At 48.2% G+C, this 17,957-nt stretch overlaps 1 protein-coding gene and 1 pseudogene across 21 annotated transcripts in view; both read left to right on the forward strand.

The window, feature by feature from the left end:
• The first annotated feature begins 750 nt into the window (after window positions 1-750).
• The window catches only part of Ep400 (E1A binding protein p400), a 104,096-nt gene continuing 86,889 nt past the window's right edge, over window positions 751-17,957 (forward strand). For 11 of the 21 annotated variants that reach the window (XM_074060722.1, XM_074060727.1, XM_074060728.1 and 8 more), the window contains exons 1-4: window positions 751-877; window positions 7,193-7,342; window positions 13,411-14,775; window positions 16,284-16,394. In XM_074060722.1, the coding sequence (XP_073916823.1) occupies window positions 13,444-14,775; window positions 16,284-16,394 (1,443 nt within the window). In that variant the 5' untranslated portion in view covers window positions 751-877; window positions 7,193-7,342; window positions 13,411-13,443. Of the gene's footprint in view, window positions 878-7,192; window positions 7,343-9,652; window positions 9,717-13,410; window positions 14,776-16,283; window positions 16,395-17,957 lie in introns of all 21 variants that reach the window. The other 10 variants (XM_074060733.1, XM_074060744.1, XM_074060742.1 and 7 more) reach the window with 3 other exon arrangements.
• Window positions 10,600-10,719, forward strand: LOC141419078 (U6 spliceosomal RNA; annotated as a pseudogene).

Raw genomic sequence — 17,957 nt, forward strand, 5'->3', positions numbered from 1 at the left:
CTACAACCTGAGCCATCCCCCAGCCCATCCTAGTCCTAAGAGGGTGAAGTGGTGTTTGATATGGGTTGTTTTGGTGGGACTGGGGTTTGAACTCAGGACTTGACACTTGCAAAACAGGCGCTGTACTGCTAGAGCCGCATCTCCAGCCCTGATCATTGTGTGTGTGTGTGTGTGTATTTTCTGATGGTATGGGTTTAGAACTCAGGGCATCACGGTTGCTGGGTAGGTGCTCTACAACTTGAGCCACGCCTTCAGCCCTGTTTTGACCGGGTTTTGCTACTTAGCACAGGATGGCCTCCAACTCCCAAGTGCTGGTGTTTCAGGCTGTACTCAGGCTTTTAGTCGTCGTTTTGATTTGCATTTCTCTAATGCCCGATGTGGCCACGCCCTTGCTCGCTCCGAGCTCGCTCGAGCCCGCCCCAAGTCTGCCCGAACTGTCCCGAGCCCGCAGGCCCCGCCCCACGCGGGGACGGCCACGCCCCGGCCCTTCCGGAACTCACTGGGGCTCCTCCCCCGTCCCGAATCCGCTCGGATCCACCCGAGCCCGCAGGCCCCGCCCCTCGCGGAGATGGCCACGCCCCGGTCTCCCCGAAGCTCGAAACAGCCCGCCCCGAGTTCGCTCCAAACCCGCCCGCCTTTGCCGCGGCTCCTGCCCCGCCTCGGGAGCCTTTCCAGCGGTCCGACAGCTGCTTGGCGTCCAGCGCCCTCCCTCGGTGGAGAGCGGCGCCACAGTTCCGGAGCTGCGCGTCCCTCCCCGCTTGCCGTAGCCGCCGCGCCGCCGCTTCCTGCGTCCGCAGACCCGGATGCGCCGAGCTGCTGTGGCGAGCTCGAGCCTCCCGCTGTCCGGTCGCCGCGGAGCGCGGCCTGGAGGTCCAGGGTGAGCGGGGCAGCGGCGGCTGGTGGTGGTGGTTTGTGGCGGGGAGGTCGGACTGGCGGGCGGGCGTCAGGCGGCGGGGGCGCTCGGGACGGCCGTCCGCGTCGCTTCGCGTAGGGCCCAGGCCGCAGCGGCGCTTTGTGGAGGGCGGGCGGGGCCGAGGGGGCGGCGGCGGCGGCGGCGGCGCGTTGTGCGAGGCTCGGGGGCCCCGCGTTCGAGCCGAACCCCGCGCGCCCGGCGTCCTGCGGCCTCCCGCCCCGGCCGCCGCACCGTTGCCCGCCCGCCTCCTCGCTCGCCCGCTCGCTCGCGTCGCCCGCGCTCGGCCGGCGGTGGGCGGCTTCCCGGGCGCTGCGGGACCCGGTTCCTCCGCCGCGCCTCTCCCCGCCGGGGCGCCGCCATGGGGTACGGTCCCTCCCTGGCGGCCTGCGCGCGTGGTATTCGGAGGACTCGGAGTTGTGCGGCGTCGGTGCAAGAAAATGGCATCCTGGGGGCGGCTGGGAGCGGCGGCGACGCCGGAGGCTTCGCCGTCCCCCTGCTTTCCAGCCGGGCCTCCGGCGCGCTCCCACCTGGCTGGGGTGCCGCACGCGGGGCCCCAAAATGCGTTTCAGAGCTGTCCAGAGAGAGGCCCAGGCCGCTTTCCTTATGGCCCCTTATTCTGTCCGTGCAACTTGGCAAAATCAGTGGGGATCACGGGGACATTTGATGCTCCATAACCGCAGTTGGTGTGACCCCAGGCCGTTAAAACGGTCGCCGAGCCCTCCCGGCCCCGCACTCTATGAGTCGTCTTCTCTCCCCACTGCGGGCCTTCCCTCGGTCCTGAGTCCCCCCAGCTGCTTCCAGGTCTCGGCAGGCTCCCCGCTCCCTCCCTCCCTTTTTTTTTTTTTTTTTTTTTTTGACGGTACTGGGGTTTCAGCTCCGGGTTTTACGCCCCACACCTCCAGTCCATTTTGCTCTGGTTAATTTGGAGATGGGGTCTCTAGAACTGTTTGCCCGCCTTGGCCTCAAGCCTTGGTTCTCCTGGTGTCAGTTTCCTAAGTAGCTAGGATTACAGGCATGGACTACCAGCACCCTGTTCCTCAGCGACTTTTTAATTCTTTTTTGGTGGGAGTGGGGTTAGAATGTAGGGCCTCACTTTTTTTTTTTTTTTGCAGTACTAGGGCTTGAACTCAGGGCCTACACCTTGAGCCACTCTACCAGCCCTGTTTTTTTGATGGGTTTTTTTGAAATAGGGTGTGGGGAACTATTTGCCCAGGTGGGCTTTGAACTGCTGTTTTCCTGATCTCTGCCTCCTCAGTAGCTAGGATTACAGACAGGTGTGAGCTACCGGTGCCCGGCAGCACCTCACTTCTCCAAAGCAGGTGCTCTGCCTCTTGAGCCCCTCCTCTAGCCCCCCTCTTACACCAGGAAAGGAGAGGACTTTGTGTGCGCACTATCACCGTTTAGTTTCCTCGTCTTTCTCTGCAGCAGCTTCAGTTAGGCATCCCATTCCCACCTCTCCGTGGAAACCATTTCTTCTGGGTTGCACATTGCCAGTCACCTTGAGTAGACTTTACCCTGGATATTCCTTGAGGCACCGTTGTCCTGTTCTGCTGCTGTCTGCTGACTGCTGCTCCAGACGGCTCTCACCCTCCTCCCCCCGAATGTTTGGGGCCTTGCATCCTCAGATCTCTGTGCACCTGATCCTGTGCAGGACTATCCATCACGCTCAACACGGCCTGTGCATGGATTCCCTGGCTGGACCCTCCCATCCTGCACTGCCACTGTGAAACTGCACAGTGTGAAACCTGCTTGCACACTGGATTGTCCAAAAGGCTACTTCCTTTCAGCTGCTTCAGTGAGAAAGCCTTACGGTGGCTGGAGTGTGGCTCAGTGGCACAGTGCTTGCCTAGCATGTGTGCGGCTTGGGATTTGGTCCCCAGCACATTACACACAATCCCTTTATAGTGATCTGTGTATTTCTTCCACAGGCTGAATCTGTTCTCTCAGCACTTTCCACATCCCTGTCAAACCTTACTGCTCTGCAGTTTACCCTCTTGAACTTGTGATCCACCTGCCTCGGCCTTCTGTGTAGCTGGGATTACAGGTGTGTGCACTATGTTCAGCTCAGTTTACTCTCAGTTTTCATCACTGCATGGTATTTTTACAGTAGAAACCAGATGCTGTACTTCTCAAAGGCCTCCATAGTTTCTCATCTCCCTCAGAAAAAAACAGAAACAAAAACCCAAAGTCCTTAAGTCCTTGAGCACTTAGGAAATACCGTGTATTGTGTGCGGTGCTGGGGATTGAACTGAGAGCTTTACACTCGCCAGGCGAGAGCGCTGCCACTTGAGACACAGTCCTTTTGCATTCAGTTTGTTTTTCAAATAGGGTCTTGGGCTTTTGCCTATCTGGCCTCAAGCCATAATCCTTCTCTCTCTGACTCCTGAGAAGCTGGGGTTACAGGTGTGTACCACCATACTTGACCCTGTTTGTATAAAGTGCTTTGTGCTTCTTCTGTGTAGTCACGTTCCAGCATCTCATGTCCCCTCGCTCCAGCCACACCTCCTTCTGGGCCTGGGCACATGCTGCCTCTGTCTAGAACCTTGCACAGTCGTGAGTCTCACCCACCCAGTCAGTTATTTTTTCACAGTCCCCTCTCAGACAGGTCTTCTCTCATCTCCCTGCCTAAAGACAGCTTGTTCCGTTTCCTGATCATTTCTTCCATTGCATTTAGTACCTGGTACTCTGCTCTGATTCTTCCCCTTTCTTGGGAGCAGGAACTGTTTTGTGTTCAAGTGTATCCTCCATGTCACAGTCTCTGTGACACATAGTATGTGCTCAGTATTTATTGGGTAAATAAATTAATAAACTATTTTGTTTTGGTGGCACTGGGGTTTGAACTCAGGGTCTCACACTTACTAGGCAGATGCTGTTACCATTTCAGCCACTCTGCTAGCCAGAAAAAATTATTTTCTAAACCAGGTGGATTTAGCAGGGAACTTGGCATACAGATGTAATTAAGACATAAGGTGACACTGAAGTATAGGTGACAGTTTGCTCTTGAGTTAGAGGAGGAAAGCTGGCGCTCTGAGTAGGACAGGGCCTTGCAGTAGGTGGGCTCATGTGAATGAGGGAGCAACTGTGCCCAGCTGAAGGCTTAGGTGGTGGGCCTTGCATTCCTTTTGTTCCTGGTGGTGGCCTTGAGGTTTGGTGTCTCTCCCCAGGGACCATCCATAGATTTTTTTTTTTTTTTGCATTGTCGAGTTCTCTTGTATGTACTCCTGGTTTTTCTTTTTGCCTCTCAGCTCCCAGTTGTGTTTCAGGGTTATCTTGCCTGAGAAGGAATCTTTCCTTTTCTGACCCAGCTCAGTCTCCAGGGCCCACAACAAGAAGTAGATCATCCGTTCCCACTGAGGTTCTATAGTTCATGTTGGTGTTCAGTTGTTGGGTTGACCTGTGAATCATTGGCTACAACCTGTGGTGCATGCTGGTGGAGTGAAAGAGCAGGGACCCAGCCCTGGCTCCCCACCATGTGCTGGGGGATGGAATTTCCACTGGTTGGAGCCGGCACCCTTTGCCTGTAAGCAGCCTGTTCTGTGGTTTTTGTTTTATTTCCAGTCAACAGGCATTGTTTTGGGCCATACTGGGATTTGAACTCAGAGCCTATTAGTTGAAGGCAGGCACTCTTACGGCTTGAGCCATACCTCTGGTCCTTTGCTCTAATTATTTTGGAGATTGGGTCTTGCTTTTTCACCCAGTCCAGCCTGGACTTTGATACTCCTGTTTGACGCTTGCCACTGTGCTGGATGACAGGCACATGCTACCATGCCCAGTTTTTTTCCACTGAGATGCGGGTCTCACAGACTTTTTTGCCTGGATTGGTGTAGCTAGGATTAATTACAAGTGTGAGCCACCCACACCCATTTGTTTTTTTCCTTATGGTACTGGGGTTTGAACTTGGAGCCCTCAGGCACTCTACCACTTGAGCCACTCTGGCAGCCCTTTTTTTTTTTTTTTTTTTTCTTTTACAATTTTTTTAAATGCCTTTTTAAAGAGCTAGGTGTGGTGGCACGTGCTGTAATCTGAGCATTTCAGGACACTGACACAGGAGGATCGCAAGTTCAAGACCAGCCTGGGCTGCACAGTGAGACCCTGTCTTTAAAAAAGAAAAAAAGCTTTTGCTAGACCTGTGGCTCAAGTGGTAGAGCGCTTTCTTAGCAGGTATGACACTCAGTCCAAACCCCAGTACTGTTAAAGAATAAAAAGGTTCTGTAATTGAAGTATAATAGATGTACAATACACTGCACTACACTTAAATAAAGTGTACAGTTTCTTGGTTCTGGGGTTAGAACCCAGGGCTTCATGCATGCTGGGCAAGTGCTGCACCGCCGAGCCACACTCTAGTACCGTTTACTGCCCAAAAACTGTGTTGTTTTTTCCTATCATGATTTTTATGTGAAATTCAAAGATAAATTAAGGATTCAAGGAATTTTACAGTGGACACCCACCACCTGCTTCCTCTGAATTTCTGTCCCTACTTTATCACACATCCCTCTACCATCCATCCACCTTTTTAAAAGCATTCTTATGCATTACAAAGCAAGTGGAAAGCATTTTTTTAAACATGTTCAAATATTTTCATTTTGTTTTTAACTCTTAGGCAAAGGTAATTTCTATGAGTTTTGTTGTCTTTCAAGTTACTTTCTTTCGGGAAGACAAAGATGGCTTGAAAATGGCCCTTGAATGTGGGTTCTTAGGGAATGAAGGTAGAGAACATTCTGTGAGCGGGAGTTGTAAAGAGTGATGGTGCTTTTGTGGGAGGGAGGTGTTTTTGTGGCTAGACCTGGAGTGGTGGGGGATAGGGAGCTGCAGGGCTTTCTGGTATAGCTGTTTCCACTTAGCCCTAGCTCTTGCTAAGCTGCCTTTGCGTAAGAAGACATGATGGCATTTCATGGGCACATCCAACACCAGCTGACCAACACTGAACATGTCAGCTGGCACTCTGCAGGCATGCTCTGTGGGCTGGTGGAGCATGGTTTACTGAGCAGGTGAACCTCTTCCTCCATGCTTGTGTTTTTTAATCCTGTGTGGCCATTTGTCAGGCTGCCAAATTTACCTGTTTTGGCTTTCAGTGGTATGAGTGTATTTGTCTGTCAGCATCTTGGTTTGTAAAGGTTGAATTAAAATTGACAGTTAAAACTGAGTTAAAGTTGATCATTTGGGAAATGCAGACCCAAACCAGTGTGAGATACCATCTCACACCAATAAGAATTACGGTTACCCAAAAGACAAAAAAATAATAGATAATGGAAGATGTGGAGAAAGGGGAGCTCTGATGCATTGTTTTTAGGCATGTAAAGTAGTACAGCCAGTATGGAGGTGTCTTAAAAAATTAAAAATGGAGCCTACCATATGATTCAGGAGTCCCACAGCTGGTATGCGTCCAAAGGAAATGCAGTCAGCACTTGTTCCCAACAACCACGATAGGGAATCAGCCTAGGTGTCTGCAAATGGATTAATGCTAACGAGAATGCAGTGGAGTGTTACTCAGCCAGGAAGAGAATGAGCTCTTGCTGCAAAATGGATGGAACTAGTGGACATTGTGTTAGATGAATGAGCAGACACAGAAAGCCAAGTAACACATGATTGTGCTTATTTGTGGAGTGTAGGGCTAATCTCATAGGAGTCTAGAGTAGCATAGTCTCTAGAAAGCAGGAGGTGGATGGGAGGGGGATTGAGAGGCTGAGTGATGGGTGCCATGGCACACTTAGATGGGAAGAACTTGTTCTCTGCAGCATCCTGGGATGAATGCAGTCTGCAGCATTCAGGAGGCATATTAAAGGAGCTGGAAGAGTGCAGGGTTCCCACCACTTAGAAATGATCTGGCCACGGTCTAATTGTCACAACGTGAGTGCCCCATAAGCCTGTACAAGTACTATGTGCCATTTAAAGAAGCTGAGTTAAAATAGGAACAGCCAATTTAAAACTTGCTTTGCTGTTGGTGGTTCCCTGCACTGTATTTTTGGGAAGTACTTTTTTCCCCCGCTTGTGCTTTCTTCCTTCTTTCCCTCTCTCCCTTCCTTCCTCTCTTTCTCTTTGTTTTGTTCTCTCTCTCTCTCTCTCTCTCTCTCTCTCTCTCTAACTTGACTGTAAACTCATTGAGATCAGGAGCCATTTCTTTAAAAAAACTGAAGTGTAATTTACATGCAGTGAAGCGCAGTTATAGACACTGCCTCCCTCCCCTGAATTCCCTTGTGCCTCTCTGAAGTCAGCCTTCCCCACATTCAGCCCCTTTCGTGTTCTCACCTCACCTCTGTGTCTGTGGTTTACCTCTTCCAGAATGCTCTGTGAGTGAGTGGGCTCCTGGCTCTGCCCCTCGGGCTAGTTTTGCCCGTGGCTGTTGGGTGTGGCAGTCGTGCCTTCTGTCCTCGACTTGCTGATTGCTCCCTGTGTGGCTCTACCACAGGCTCGTCTGTTCATCAGGCACAGGTCAGTAGTAACATTTTGATGTATTTCCATGGATTGTTACTGATATGTGTGTTGGTGTATGTATATATATCTGTTTTTTTTCTTGAAATAATGGGGTTTGAACTGAGGGCCTCATGCTTGCTAGGCAGGCCCTCTACCACTTGAGCCACACCTCCAGCCCTTTTATTGCATTAGTTATTTTTCAGGTAGGGTCTTTTGTATTTGCCCATGGCTGGCCTCAAACTGTAATCCTACTGTCTATGGCCTTCTGTGTAACTGGGATCACAGGCATGTCCCACCAGGTCCACTTTATTGATTGAGATGGGGTCTCACTGACTTTTTTTTTTTTTGCCCAGACTTGCCTTGAACCATGATCTTCCAGATGTCTGCCTCCTGAGTAGCTGGGATTACAGGGGTGAGCCATCATGCCTGGCTGTACATTGGATTTTTGAGACATGGTCCTCACTATGTAGATTAGGCCGGCTTCAAACTCAAATCTTGCTGCCTTAGCCTCTAGAGAACTGGGATTACAGATGGGTGTCACCATGCCTGGCTTGTTATTGATATTTATTTGCCTTAATTATTTATTTTTTATTGTTAGCGTTGTTAATATTTTTAATGTGGTAGTAAATGCGCTGCATAATAGTACTCCTCTCTGTGTTACTACACATTTCTCATCTGGAACTCAGAGCTTTTTGCTTTTATTGTATTATTCTGCAGTGAATTCACTTTTTTCCCACTACTGGGTTCACGTCCCAGCCCTTTTTTGCTTTAGTTATTTTTCGGGTAGGATATTGCATTTTTGCCCAAGGCCAACTTTGAACTATGCTCCTCCAACTTCTGCCTCCCATAGCTGGGATTATTGGCACACCACCAACATTCTTCCTTAAACCAATGCTTGCTTATTGGTTGAGATGGTGTCTCACTTTTTTTTAGAGAGTTTTTTTTCTTTTGGTGGTACTGGGATTTGAACTCACGGCCTCATGCTTGCTAGGCAGGCACTCTAGTCATTAGCCGTTTTTTGTGTTGGGTATTTTTGAGCTAGGGTCTCGAGAACTGTTCGCCCTGGCCGGCTCTGAACCATGATCCTCCTGATATCTGCCTCCTAGGTAACTGGCATTATAGGTTTGAGCCATGCTGCCAGACCCCCTTTTTTTTAATGCCTGGGCTAGTCTCCATCCTGAGTCATACTGATCCATACTGATCTCTACCTCCCAGTAGCAGGGATTATAATATATGAGCCACCAAGCCCAGCTCTGCAGTGAATGTTTTTTTTTCACAATATTTTGAATCAATAGGTTAATTTCCTTAGGATAGATTTCCAGAAGTATGATCACTAGGTTAAAGGTTTGGGGTCACTTGGTCCCTACCACATTGGCACTGACTGACTGTAGTTCCCCTTCACTAGGCATTTTTTGGGCTGAGAACTAAAGAGCTCTTTGTCTTCCCAACTTGCTTTCCAGTTGCTCCCCACGTGAGCAGGATCAGTGCCAGTTGTTCTGTGGCTTATGTTAAAACCAATTCTGGAGCCAGACTCTGGTGGCTCACACCTGTAATCCTAGCTACTCAGGAGGCAGAGATCAGGAGGATCACCGTTTGAAGCTAGTCCAGGCAAATAGTTCCCAAGACCCTATGTCAAAGATACAAAAAAGGGCTGATGGAATGGCTCAAGTGGTAGAGCACCTGCCTACCAAGTGTAAAGCCAGTACCACCAAAAAAAAAAAAAAAAAAAAATTAAAGGAATAGAAAATAAAACTGAGTCTGGGGAATGTTTTGCATTGCTTTCATTAGTGGTAAAGCTGCACCCTCTCCTCCACACTGCTAAGCTGGTGTTTATCTCCTTCGCTAAGGGTCTCTTCCTGCCTTTCATTTCCCACTGGAGTTTGTGTTTCTGACTACTTGCATGATGCTTTCCACAGTGTTGCCAGTAGTCCTTTGTCACACTTACTTCAGATGTCCTTTCCAAGGTGGGTCGCACTCTGGGCCGTGCGCATGGTAGACAAGCACTGTGCCATGCAGCTGCATCCCCAGCCTTACTTTTGAAATTGTATGTTTTCACTGTAACCTCATTATTTTTAGGGTTAGAAAACTGAATATCTTGCAGAGATTTAGTAAGTATTCACATTTGTATTCTTCGAGGTTTTCTGTTCTAATTTTTTTTACATTTAGTATAAAGCTTGGAGTGTTAGCTTATTAAAATGCTTAGTTTATTTTGAATTTTGTGATGGGAGTTTATGTTGAATTTTTTTTCCATGATTCAGTGTGTCATCATAACTTTATATCTCCATTCTTTGCTCTGGCTTTGTGAATTATTTTACCTTTTTTTTTTAGTGGGACTGGGATTTTGAACTCAGGACTCCATGCTTGTAAAGCAGACACTCCTTGAAAAAAACAGGTATTCTACTGCTTGAGCCACACCTCCAGTCTGTTTTGCTCTGGCTATTTTGGAGATGGGGCCTCAGGAACTATTTGCCTGGGTTGGCCGCACACCTCAACTCTCCTGATCTCAGCCACCCAAATAGCTAGGATTATAGGCATGAACTATTGGCACTCAGCCCCAGCTTATGAATTCTTATATGTGGGAGACTTTCTTTCTGGCCCTTTATTCTCTCTTACTGATGGCCTTGATATTCTGGGTATTTTCTAAGAAACCAACCCTAAATGTATCATGAATGTGCCTGTTCTATTTGTGTGCCACTTGCACGCTAATCTCCCTTTGTAATGCTTGTTCACAAAGATCAGAAACTGTGTTAGCTCTCCATTGTTGTGACCAAATACCTGAGAAAATCTGCTTAGAAGAGGAAAGACTGATTTTTGCTAATCTTTCGGAGGTCCAGGCCATAGTCGCTTAGCTCTGCTGTCTCTGCGATTGTGGTGAGGCAGAACATCATGGCAGGAAGGACATGGTGGAGCAAAGCTACTCACATCATGGCCTTCGGGAACACAGAAGGAGTGAATGTAGGGAGAGAGCAAGGCCGGAGACAAAATATGCCCTCAGAGGAACGCCCTAGTGACCTTCCACCTGGCCCCCCATACTAGTTTCCACTACCTCCTAAGTGCCACCAGGTGGGGACCAAGCCTGAGCGCATGGCTTTTGTGCACCTTTCAAATCCAAACCATAACAGAAACAAAAGCTTGTTTTGAAAGTGGTATGTGGTCAAAAGCTTCTCCCACCCATATTCATAAATGATACAGTTTTGATTTCATAATATACTCCAACTTGGAACTGTAAGAGCCTTAAAAATTTTGAAACCTTTTCAGGTTATGAAAGATTTCTTGTGCTTGCTTTGGCAGCACATATATTAAATTGGAGTGATAGAAAGAAGACTAGCATGGCCCCTGCACAGGGATGATACGCAAATTCATGAAGGGTTCCGTTAAAAAAAAGCCATTTTTTTTATTCCTTGTCCATTTTCTCATAGAAGTAAGCAGTGGTGCCCTTTTGTCTTGGGGGCAGAAAGAGTCCCTTTGATCCCTGTCTACCCAGGTTCAGGTGGCAGGAACCCTAAGGAGGTAGGGAGCTGCCAGGTAGGACTTGAGAAGTCCCAGGTCAGGCTAGCTCCCCCTTGCTGCTCCGTGCCAAGCTGTGCCTTCAGGGTTCAGATTTCACCCTTGTGCTTTTCCTGAAAACTTGGATGGGACGGAGTTTTATGCCTTCATGGCGGAAGTCAGCTCATCCAAGCAGCAGCTTTCCTTTATATAGGACACTGTCCCAGCTCTCGGAACCCTGGCTCTGAATTGGGTGCCATGTGCCATCTGTCATTGGATTTGCACCATTGTTTCTGTTGGAAGAAAGATACTTCTGTGCCCGTGGCCCAGCATGGTGGGGAACAGACAGACTGAGAGCCAGCCTTGTTTACCATCAGCTTCCTTACCTCCCTGCAGACATTGCGTCTCTGGCCCACTCTGGCCCTAAATTGTGCTTGCCCACTTCATCTTTTGCATCTTCGTGTTTTGTTGGCCTACTTTCCTCACTGCGGCCCCTCCCCCTAAACTATTTAGTCCGTTCATACTAAACCACTTTTGGGTTCTTAACCTCTTTGAAACTCTCAGAGAATTTTTAGACCTCTCCGCAGGAGGTTACCCCCTGGAGTGAGAGCGGGGTCCCTGCTTTGTCCCGTTGAGCCCTTTCTTTTGCAGTTTTTCCTGCTCATGTGCTGTTGTGGAGGATGTTGAGCTGAGGCTGTTTCTGCTTTCTGCTCTAGGACTTCATTTTGTATTTCAGCCTGTCAGGCTCTCAGGGCAGGGTCTCATTTGTCTCCCAGTAGCATAGGGTTTACATGTAAGCCCTGGCTTATGGAGTGAATTTAGAAGGGGGAATGGCTGCACTCCAGGCCATGTGGCAGCTGATTAGAACTGCAAGGTATGGATGTTCTCCTCTGGCAGATGCTGGGTAGCCATAGCAGGCACCATCCTCTGTGGAGAGAGGTAGACAGACAGCTGTGCTGCAGAGAGGGGCTCAGCTAGAAAAGGGTTCCCTGGTTCAGAGTTTGGGTGCCAGGTTCATACCCTGCCATTCAGCCTGATGGCTGTCTTTGTGTTTACCATAAGGGCTGGTACCTTAGTCAGCTGATCTCTCAGATGAGGCAGGGGCAGTGCCTTCCTCATGGGATGGCTGTGAGGGTTTGTGGGATGGTGTGGCCAAACATGGCTTCCCTTTAGCTTGGCTGTTGCCATCAGCAGTACACTGGTTGGTCACCTACCTGCTCTTCCTGGACCGTGTCCTGGGTCCTGGCTGAGCACAGCATGGACTCAGAAGGATGCTTTTCTCATCCATATTGAAGGATAGGTCTCCAGTGTTGTCTCTATGCATTTTTTTTTAGGACAATTTTTTTTTTTCCGATACTGGGGTTTGAACTCAGGGCCTACACCTTGAGCCACTCCGTCAGCCCTTTTTTTTGTGATGGATTTTTGTGAGATAGGGTCTCATGAACTATTTGCCTAGGCTGACTTCAAACCGTGATCCTGAGTAGCTGAGTAACTAGGATTACAGGCGTGAACCACCGGCACCAAGCCAGGATGATTACTTTTACTATTTTTTGTGGTGCTGGGGATCAGATCTAGGTCATCATGAATGCTAGGCAAGTGTTCTACCACTGAGCCACACACCATCCTGATTTTTATTATTCTTACACACAGAAACTGAATAACACATTTAATACAGTTTAGTGTTGAGCTTTTCTTTCAACTTTTGCCTTTTCCAGCTTGGCAGTGAGAGTCACAGATTTTGGACCCAGGACACTGGGTCTCCAGTGGTGATGAATCCTATTGTGTATCGCTGTAAGAGAAAGAACTTCTTCATCTTTTGAGTTAACTGTGTGAAGGCTCTGGTGGCCTCACCATCCCAGCCCTGCCTTCCCCTCAGTGATTCAGTAGGAGACCCCATCTTGCTATATAGTGAGCAGGAAGACATCCAGCTCAGTGGGATCCTTGCCATATGCCGTTACCACCAGCTGCGTCCACCTGTTGTCCACAAAGGTGTTGATCCCTGCTCAAAGGACGGGTGGCCTCTTAGTGGGTATATGCCCTTTGCCAGCAGCTTTCTTTTCAGCAGTCTCTGCGTCTCCTGTTTTGTCCCTGATCTTGGGGGCCAGCTTCTGCAGATGGGCAAGTGTTTGGCATCCAAGTCCTGGGTGAACTGGTGAATCTTGGGAGGCGCTTTCATCTGCTTACAGAGAAGAGCCCTTTGGCACTGCAATAGATGTAGTGGGCCATTGACAAATGAGTGAGGTTCCTTGGGCTGCACACCCTGTCTAGTGCCAAGTTCTTAGGCCTTTTCCAAATGGATTTACCACCTTCTTGGCTTCCTGCTTCATGACAGCAGGGACTTGAGGACTGGAGCACATCTTCTTTCCTGGGCCTTCTTTCCTCTTGGCATCTTGGGTGGCTGGAGGGAAGATAGGGGAGGGAGTTGTGCGTAATAAATAAGCAGCTTCCTGCATGTTGTTTGAGATGAGTTAATAAGAGGGGCTCTTGTTTGAATCAGACGCCAGTGTCGCTTCAGTGCTGTGAAGTGGTGATCATACTAAATGGTGATCAGATGATTGTATCTGCTTCTCAGTAACTTGATTTTAATTTTGACTTTCTAGAACATTACATTGGATTAAAAAAGAGAAGTGATAATGCACCATGGCAGCGGTCCTCAGAATGTCCAGCACCAGTTGCAGAGGTCCAGGTCCTTCACTGGCAATGAAGAGGAACAGCCGGCCCATCCAAACCTTCCCCCATCCCCTGCAGCACCCTTCGCTCCATCTGCCAGCCCATCTGCACCCCAGTCCCCTGGGTACCAGATACAGCAGTTGATGAGCAGGAGCCCTGTGGCTGGACAGAATGTGAATATCACCCTGCAGAATGTTGGCTCCGTCGTGGGAGGAAACCAGCAGATCACGCTGGCCCCTCTGCCACTTCCTAACCCCACCTCTCCAGGGTTCCAGTTCAGTGCACAGCAGAGGAGGTTTGAGCATGGCTCTCCATCATACATTCAAGTTACTTCCCCCATGTCCCAGCAGGTCCAGACACAAAGCCCTACGCAGCCAAGCCCTGGGCCAGGGCAGGCTCTGCAGGGTGTGCGTGCAGGTGCCCCAGGCCCCGGGCTAGGGATCTGCAGCAGCAGCCCCACTGGAGGCTTCGTGGATGCCAGTGTGCTTGTGAGGCAGATCAGCTTGAGCCCATCCAGTGGTGGGCATTTTGTGTTTCAGGAGGCACCAGGCCTCACCCAGATGGCTCAGGGAGCCCAGGTTCAGCTCCAGCATGCTGGAGCTCCCATCACGGTTCGAGAACGGAGACTGTCCCAGCCTCATGCGCAGTCGGGAGGCACCATCCACCACCTGGGGCCCCAAAGCCCTGCTGCAGCAGGAGGAGCTGGTCTGCAGCCTCTGGCCAGCCCCAGCCACATCACCACGGCGAGTCTGCCACCTCAGATCAGCAGCATCATCCAGGGCCAGTTGATCCAGCAGCAGCAGGTGCTGCAGGGGCAGTCTCTGAGCAGACCTCTTGGCTTTGAGAGGACACCCAACGTGCTGCTCCCCGGGGTTGGGGGCGCCTCGGCATTTGGTATGACGTCCCCACCGCCACCCACCAGCCCTTCCAGAACCACCATGCCCTCAGGCCTTTCCAGTCTGCCCCTCACAACTGCAGGGAACTCAGGTGTGAAGAAGGCCCCCAAGAAATTGGAGGAGATCCCACCAGCCTCCCAGGAGCTAGCACAGATGAGGAAGCAGTGCCTGGACCACCACCACAAGGAGATGGAAGCTCTCCGGGAGGTCTTCCAGGAGTGTCTGATTGAACTGTTCTTCCTGCAGCACCTTCAGGGTAACATGATGGACTTCCTAGCTTTTAAGAAGAAGCATTACGCCCCACTGCAAGCGTACCTTAGGCAGAATGATTTGGACATTGAGGAAGAGGAGGAGGAGGAGGAAGAGGAGGAAGAAAAATCGGAGGTTATCAATGATGAGGTAGGAAATAGCTTAATAATGTAGAGGACCTGTATGGTGCAAATTAGAGCTCTTGCAACAGTAAATTACAAGTAACATTTGAGCCTGGGGTGTTGTAAAGGCTTTGATTTCATAATGATCTAATGGGGAATAAAGTTTGAAGATACAGTTTCTCTCTTCCTTCATGGAGAGGAGGCACCATTCCAGTGCACCTGTGTCGGGCGTGGTGCCTGTGACTAATACCTTCTCAGTACCAGGTGTTGTCACTGAGATTTGGAACCCCTCGGGCAGAGAGCTCAGCCAGTGTAGTCCAAGTTTCCTCACTCTGTCTGGGTGTATGGTCCTTGGCTGACACTGACGCTGTTGATAGCCTTACAGGGAAAATTCTGCCATCAGAGTAGGGAACTTAGCGCCTCTTGCCTGGTTTCCAGGTTTCACTTTGTACTTACATAGGTCTGTACATGATTTCTAAAAAAGGGATTTAAATCACCAGCCATAACTATAAGCCAGTAGGTATGTTTGTGTGGGATTTCCATAATTAAAATATGGTTATTGTGGCAAAACTGAGTTTTTTTTCAATCTTTAGCTCTAGACTTAGATTTGATATATTAGATATTTTAAACTCACACTTTGCAAACATCTATTGAGTGATACTGAGATAGAATCTTAGTTTACTTTTTGAGTATGTAGAATGGGTGCACAATGAAGCCCGCACCGTGGTGGTTCCTAAGGGTCTCTTATTTGTGCTTCCTGAACACTAGGGTGATAGCGCACTGTACTGTGATGCACTGTATTTTGTGCCTTTGTGTTGTGTAGTGTACACTATGTTGGTAGAGCTTATTTTGTTCTATGATATAGATAAAATAAACCTTTGTCAGCCCTGAGCAAAGAAACCAGTTTTTGGTGAGCAAAAGCTCGTCTCTTTGCCCCAGTGCCCTCACTGGCATCTCTGGATGTATCTGTGTGGCTTTGCCATCTGTGTCTTCTTCAGTGCCCTTCCTGGGATGGACCGTTTTTGTTTTTCAGAAGGTCTATTTTTATTATTTCAAGGACTTCACCTTCTAGTGCTATGAAACTGTGGAATCCAGTTCTCTTTATGTTTGTATACCAATGTTGTCTGTAAGCTCAGTCCCCTTATCTGTACTTGTACAGAAACAAGTCCCTTCAACAGTGTCTGCTGAAGTAGACCTTGGCTTGTGACCCCACATAGTGCACAACTGTGCTGAGGTGCAGATGGCCCAAGAAGCTGGTACTGTATTTGAGTCTGTGTGCCACTCCCACTTTCAAGTTTGAAGTTGCAGATCTAGGATGTTGCCTGTGATTTTAACTGGACCTCTTGAAGATTGGCAGTTGTTAGATTGTTATGCTATGAATCTGTCAGTCAGTCTGTGTCCTTTTATAGGATTTGATGCAAAAACATTCTATTTTTAAACACCTAAATTAGTGAGCTGTCAGCAATGAAATTCTAACAAAATTTTGAGCAGTCTTAAAAATCATGTTGCCTTTTTTTCTCAAAATATTTCTCTCAGGTAAAGGTTGTGACAGGCAAGGATGGGCAGACTGGGACTCCCGTTGCTATAGCAACCCAGCTTCCGCCAAATGTTTCTGCTGCTTTTTCATCTCAGCAGCAACCATTTCAGGTACTTTTTGATGGTTCTAAATTGTAGTCTCATCCCAAACGTTTCCTTCATCCAGATATTTTAACCTTCGATTTACTATTTGCTCTTCAGCATTTTTTTTTCCAGAGCCCATTCCTTATTTTTAAAAAGTAAAAAAAGTCTTCTTGCATATACAGTTATGAAATTAAATTGCATGAGCGAATGACAAACACAGACCTTACTGCATTACTTGTGTGTGTACCTGCAATGTGGTAGTAGCTTTTAGTGTGCATGTCATCTAGTATTCAAAGTCCCCTTGATCGTATGCCCAGGACTCCTGTGTGCTGTGTGTTTAATGTTTGTTTTTCTTGTGTCTTTTACCTGTACTTTGAGAACAGTGCAAAACAGAACAAGAAAAAAAGATTTAAGCAGATGATAATTTGGTATTTGCCTTAGCTGGAGGAAATACTGATGGGAATACCCCGAGACCATCAGGACTGCAGGCTTCTCAGTGGAGGAATTGGGAATGTGAGCTAGTAATGCCAAGGTTTTAAAACACATACCAAATTCTAGGAGATTGGGAATAAATTCTGCTGGGTTCTGAAAGCAGTTTTCATCCTTGGTGATATTTTTTGTTTTTTATTTTAATTTTGATAAAGTTTCAAACACATTAAAGTTGTAACAGTCATACAAAAAACTCCTCTGTGCCCTTTCTTTATCAATTGTTAACATTTTGCTCCATTTGCATTATTTTCATTCTGTCATACATGTGTAACACCATATCATACTCTTCTTATCCCCTTTAAGGATAGGATAAGTAGGATGTGTTACCTTATCCCACAATACAGTGACTAGTCAGGAGATTTCATAGTAATTGGTACTCTCCTGTGAGCCACAGTACATATTTAGGTTTGGTCTCTTGCCCTGAAGATGTCTGTTACGGTTTTTCATTAGCCCAGGTTCTCCCACAATGCACAGTTGTCAGGCCCGTCTGGCCTTCTTTAATGTGGGATGGTTTGTCAGCCATTTGTGAACTTGATGCTTCTGAAGGGTACAGACCAGTTACTTTGTAGAATGCCCTGCTACATGGGACTGTCTGTAGGACTTCACACTTACAAAGGAGGTGCTCTATTGCTTGAGCCATGCCTTCTGTTCAAGTCACGTATTTTGAGAGGATTACCATGCAAGTGATTATGTGCTCATCTCAGAGTGTCATGTTAGAGGCCTATGGTGTCATCTTGTCCTGAGAATGGTGACGTTAACTGAGCACTGGTTAAGGTGGTGTTCACCAGGCCTGTTCAGTGCACAGTTACTTCTTTTTCCTTTTGTGAAATGATAAGTAATGTGGGACTATAAATGTCCTGTATCTCCCTAATCCTGCTAATTCTGGCATCTGTTGATGAGTTGTGTCCAAGTCAGTTGCTCTGTAAAGATCCCAAAGTGGAATTTTCTGCCTTCATCATTCCTTCCACATTTATTAATTGACATCCTCTGTCAGGCTAGAATTTCTTTTCCTTCATTGTTAACATTCAATCATGTATGGGATGCTCATTTATTTTTATTTTTTATTTTTTTGGTGGTACTGGGGTTTGAACTCAGGGCCTC

This window comes from Castor canadensis, chromosome 18, assembly GCF_047511655.1.
Source record: "Castor canadensis chromosome 18, mCasCan1.hap1v2, whole genome shotgun sequence".
NCBI lineage: Eukaryota > Metazoa > Chordata > Mammalia > Rodentia > Castoridae > Castor > Castor canadensis.